The sequence below is a fragment of the Dioscorea cayenensis genome, unplaced genomic scaffold (assembly GCF_009730915.1).
Source record: "Dioscorea cayenensis subsp. rotundata cultivar TDr96_F1 unplaced genomic scaffold, TDr96_F1_v2_PseudoChromosome.rev07_lg8_w22 25.fasta BLBR01001824.1, whole genome shotgun sequence".
Taxonomy (NCBI): Eukaryota; Viridiplantae; Streptophyta; class Magnoliopsida; order Dioscoreales; family Dioscoreaceae; genus Dioscorea; species Dioscorea cayenensis.
The window spans coordinates 28,418-33,695 of record NW_024088215.1 but is presented as its reverse complement, the minus strand read 5'-3'; the positions used below and the strand labels follow the sequence as shown (position 1 = coordinate 33,695).

At 39.8% G+C, this 5,278-nt stretch overlaps 1 protein-coding gene across 1 annotated transcript; it reads left to right on the top strand.

The window, feature by feature from the left end:
* The first annotated feature begins 2,364 nt into the window (after nucleotides 1–2,364).
* LOC120257058 (DNA-directed RNA polymerase subunit beta) lies at nucleotides 2,365–5,066 on the top strand. The gene has a single exon (XM_039264690.1). It carries the CDS (start codon nucleotides 2,877–2,879, stop codon nucleotides 5,064–5,066), a length of 2,190 nt encoding a protein of 729 aa, XP_039120624.1. The 5' UTR covers nucleotides 2,365–2,876.
* Nucleotides 5,067–5,278: the final 212 nt, after the last annotated feature.

Below are 5,278 nucleotides of genomic sequence, written 5' to 3'. Positions count from 1 at the left end.
GCGTAGCAAGCGATGAAATGCTTGAGGGAGTTGAAAAATAAGCATAGATCCGGAGATTCCCGAATAGGTCAACCTTTCGAACTGCGTCGAATCCATGGGCGGGGAAAGAGACAACCTGGCGAATCGAAACATCTTAGTAGCCGAGGAAAAGAAAGCAAAAGCGATTCCCGTAGTAGTCAGCTGAGCGAAATAGGAACAACCTAAACTGTGAAAAATGGGGTTGTGGGAGAGCAATACAAGCGTCGTGCTTGCTAGGCGAAGCGGTGGAGTGCTCGCACCCTAGATGGCGAGAGTCCGAGAGTCGAAAAGCATCACTAGCTTACGCTCGACCCGAGTAGCATGGGGCATGTGGAATCCCGTGTGAATCGAAAGGACCACCTTGCAAGGCTAAATACTCTCGGGTGACTGATAGCGAAGTAGTATCGTGAGGGAAAGGTGAAAAAGAACCTCCATCGAGGAGTGAAATAGAACATGAAACCGTGAGCTTCCAAGCGGTGGGAGGAGAATGTCATCTCGACCGCGTGCTCGTTGAAGAATGAGACGGCGACTTATAGGCGATGGCTTGGTTAAGGGAACCCACGGAGCCGTAGCAAAAAGCGAGTCTTCATAGGGCGATTGTCATCGCTTATGGACCCAAACTCGGGTGATCTATCCATGACCGAGGATGAAGCATGGGTGAAACTAAGTGGAGGTCCGAACCGATCGATGTTGAAGAATCGGCGGATGAGTTGTGGTTAGGGGTGAAATGCCACTCGAACCCGAGCTAGTTGGTTCTCCCCGTAATGCGTTGAGGTGCAACGATTGATCTGGACATCTAGGGGTAAAACATCTGTTTCGGTCGGGCCGCAAGAGTCGTACTCAAATCGAGGCGAACTCCGAATACTAGATATGACCCCGAATAACAGGGGTCAAGATCGACCAGATGAGACGATGGGGGATAAGCTTCATCGTCGAGAGGGAAACAACCCGGATCACCGACTAAGGCCCCTAAATGACCGCTCGATGATAAAGGAGGTAGAGGGTGCGAGAGACACGGGGAGGTTTTCCTAGAAGCGGCCACCCTTGAAAGAGTGCGTAATAGCTCATCGATCGAGTGCTCTTGCGCCGAAGATGAACGGGGCTAAGCGATCTCGAAGTCGTGGGATGTAAAAAAATGCATCGGTAGTTGAGCGTTCGCCTTAGAGGGAAGCACCCGCGCAAGCGGTGTGGACGAAGCGGAAGCGAGAATGTCGGCTGAGTAACACAATTATTGGTGAGAATCCAATTCCCCGAAAACCTAAGGGTTTCTCCACAAGGTTCATCCACGGAGGGTGAGTCGGGGCCTAAGATCGAGGCCGAAAAGACGTAGTTGATGGATAACGGTGAATATTCTCGTACTACCCTTTGTTGGTCACGAGGACGGAGGAGGCTAGGTTAGCCGAAAGATGGTTATCGGTTCAAGGGACGCAAGTTGACCTTGCTTTTTTTCAGGGGTAAGAAGAGGTAGGGGAAATGCCTCGAGCCAATGTCCGAGTACCGAGCGCTATGAATTCTTGACCCGCAGAAGCAGGAACAAAAGACTAGACCTGTTGATACTTGATTTTTAGAATACATAGATTCTCTAAAAAACTGTCCATTTAATAATACCAACCAATAGGGATGAAACAATGTTCGCTTATTAATGATTGTTTCAAGTCATTTTTTTGATAAAAAAATTGAATCAACTAAATAGTGAGAGTCAATTTTAGGATTCAGAACTATCAAAGTAATACGTTGGAAATCTTATAAGGGTTCCTAAACTAAAGGACTCCCCCTTTTTTTCTTCTAGGAGAAAGCATTATACGAAAGACTATCAAAACTTCTTACTTATCTTACACCACCTATACTAAGGTAGTGTCTACTGATTCTATCTGGAATTAGATTAGAAAGGCTAATCTAATGGGAAATCCATTTAGGAGTTGTGGAAAGGACTGAAAATACTTTATTTTATATCCAGGCTCACTAAAAGCTCTGAGTGCTCAGACATTCAAACAGAATGGGGCTGTTCACCTTTTCTTTTATTTTATTCTTAATATTCTTATCTTATATAGTACAGTAAAATATATAGTATATATAATAAAAAGCTAAAGTTGAAGAAAAAATTTTCTTTGTCTTTTCAAGTCAAGGGGGGATTAGAAAATAACAAAAAACAAATGTATGTAATAGTGGTACCGTCTCCCGATTCTTTCACAGAGAATAAAGGTTTAGATCAAAGGGGAAATCGAACTATCTGATAAATAGTTATCGGAGCAGGGACCAAAAATGGTTCAAAAAGGAATAATAATGTCCACTGGAGCATACATGGAATGTATGGGAAAAAGAATTCCAATTTCCTTTTTCCTTTACGGATTCTTTTTTTTTTTTAACATTAAAAAATGAAATAAATTCAAATTAAATAAATTAAGTGTGCTAAAAAACTCTATCCTACCCCCAATTATTCTGTCTTTATCGTATTCAATTCATATCAATCATAAAAAGTAGATGAAATTCTGAATCCATTTATTTTTTTGCTACCCAACCTATTGATCCTAATATCAACATAGGTAAAATGGGATCAATTTAGATATTCTATACAAGACTCTATAAGTGTTTGTAAGGTAAGTGACAGGATTTTTTCCGGAATGTTTTATCAACTCATTTACATTTGTACCTGTCGCAAATTCGAACTTGCGTCAAAAATATTCTTAACTCCTTCGTCTCCTTTCACTTCATACGTATGAATAAAATAAATGTATGGAGTTGGCTAAAATTTTATGTGATTCAGTAAACAAAATATGCATTCCATCATTTCTAGATCGATTCGTATGGCTCGATGAAGAGTGAGGAATTTTTCGATAAAGAGGAAACTTAAGATTAAGATGATTCGGGATGGAAATGAGGGAATGTACACAATACCTGGATTTAATCAGATCCAATTTGAGGGATTTTGTAGGTTCATTAATCAGGGCTTGATGGAAGAACTTCATAAGTTTCCAAAAATTGAAGATACAGATCAAGAAATTGAATTTCAATTATTTGTGGAAACATATCAATTGGTAGAACCCTTGATAAACGAAAGAGATGCTGTGTATGAATCACTCACATATTCTTCTGAATTATATGTACCCGCGGGATTAATTTGGAAAACGAATAGAGCTATACAAGAACAAACCATTTTTATTGGAAACATTCCTTTAATGAATTCGTTGGGAACTTCTATAATAAATGGAATATACAGAATTGTAATCAATCAAATATTGCAAAATCCCGGTGTTTACTACCGTTCAGAATTAGACCATAACGGAATTTCTGTTTATACCAGTACTATAATATCAGATTGGGGAGGACGATTGGAATTAGAAATTGATAGAAAAGCGAGGATATGGGCGCGCGTGAGTAGGAAACAAAAAATATCTATTCTAGTTCTATTATCGGCTATGGGTTCGAATCTAAGAGAAATTCTAGATAATGTTTGTTACCCTGAAATTTTCTTGTCTTTCCCAAATGATAAGGAAAAAAAAAAGATTGGGTCAAAAGAAAATGCTATTTTGGAGTTTTATCAACAATTTGCTTGTGTAGGCGGGGATCCCGTATTTTCTGAGTCCTTATGTAAGGAATTACAAAAGAAATTTTTTCAACAAAGATGTGAATTAGGAAGGATTGGTCGACGAAATACGAATCAGAGACTGAATCTTGATATACCCCAGAAGAATACATTTTTGTTACCACGAGATGTATTAGCTGCTGCGGATCATTTGATCCGAATGAAATTTGGAATGGGTACGCTTGACGATATGAATCACTTGAAAAATAAACGTATTCGTTCTGTAGCGGATCTGTTACAGGATCAATTCGGATTGGCTCTTGTTCGTTTAGAAAATGGGGTTCGAGGAACTATATGTGGGGCAATCAGGCATAAATTGATACCGAATCCTCAAAATTTGGTAACTTCAACTTCATTAACAACCACTTATGAATCGTTTTTTGGCCTACACCCTTTATCTCAAGTTTTGGATCGGACTAATCCATTGACCCAAATTGCTCATGGGCGTAGGTTGAGTTATTTGGGTCCTGGGGGGTTGACAGGGCGAACTGCTAGTTTTCGGATACGAGATATCCACCCTAGTCACTATGGACGTATTTGCCCAATTGATACGTCTGAAGGAATCAATGTTGGACTTATTGGATCTTTAGCTATTCATGTAAGGATTGGTCATTGGGGATCTATAGAGAGTCCCTTTTATGAAATATCTGAGAGATCAAAAAAGGCACAGATGATTTATTTATCGCCAAGTAGAGACGAATATTATATGGTAGCAGCAGGAAATTCTTTGGCCTTGAACCGGGGTATTCAAGAAGAACAGGTTGTGCCAGCTCGATACCGTCAAGAATTCCTAACTATTGCATGGGAACAGATTCATCTTAGAAGCATCTTTCCCTTCCAATATTTTTCTATTGGAGCTTCTCTGATTCCTTTTATTGAGCATAATGATGCAAATCGAGCTTTAATGAGTTCTAATATGCAACGCCAAGCAGTTCCGCTTTCTCGATCGGAAAAGTGTATTGTTGGAACTGGACTGGAACGTCAAACGGCTCTAGATTCTGGGGTTTCAGCTATAGCCGAACGGGAGGGAAAGATCATTTATACTGATACTCACAAGATCATTTTCTCAAGTAATGGAGACACTATGAGCATTCCATTAGTTATGTATCAACGTTCTAACAAAAATACATGTATGCATCAAAAACCTCAGGTTCCGAGGGGTAAATGCATTAAAAAGGGACAAATTTTAGCAGACGGTGCGACTACAGTTGGTGGGGAACTCGCTTTAGGAAAAAACGTATTAGTAGCTCATATGCCATGGGAAGGTTACAATTCTGAAGACGCAGTACTAATTAGTGAACGTTTAGTATATGAAGATATTTATACTTCTTTTTACATTCGGAAATATGAAATTCAGACTCATGTGACAAGCCAAGGTCCTGAAAGAATCACTAAGGAAATACCACATATATCAGGACCCCATACATTCCCAAATTCCCATGGCATGGATATCACAAAATACTAATATATCAGAAAAAAATCTTTCAAATAATGTCCACTCGGAATGCCCATGGATTAAGAATGGCGGATGAAAACAATAGGTTCCCTCGAGCTTATTGCTTCCTATGATGATAACAAGTCTGTTCAAATCAAATGTATGACAACTTGCGGAGAAGAAAGTGGAAACGATCACGACCCAATGCCTTCGTGAAGATATCGATGCTGGAACTTGGTAGG

What these genes read in the sequence shown, in the direction of transcription:
- LOC120257058 (XM_039264690.1), top strand. Translation starts at nt 2,877, where the DNA reads ATGATTCGGGATGGAAATGAGGGAATGTACACAATACCTGGATTTAAT.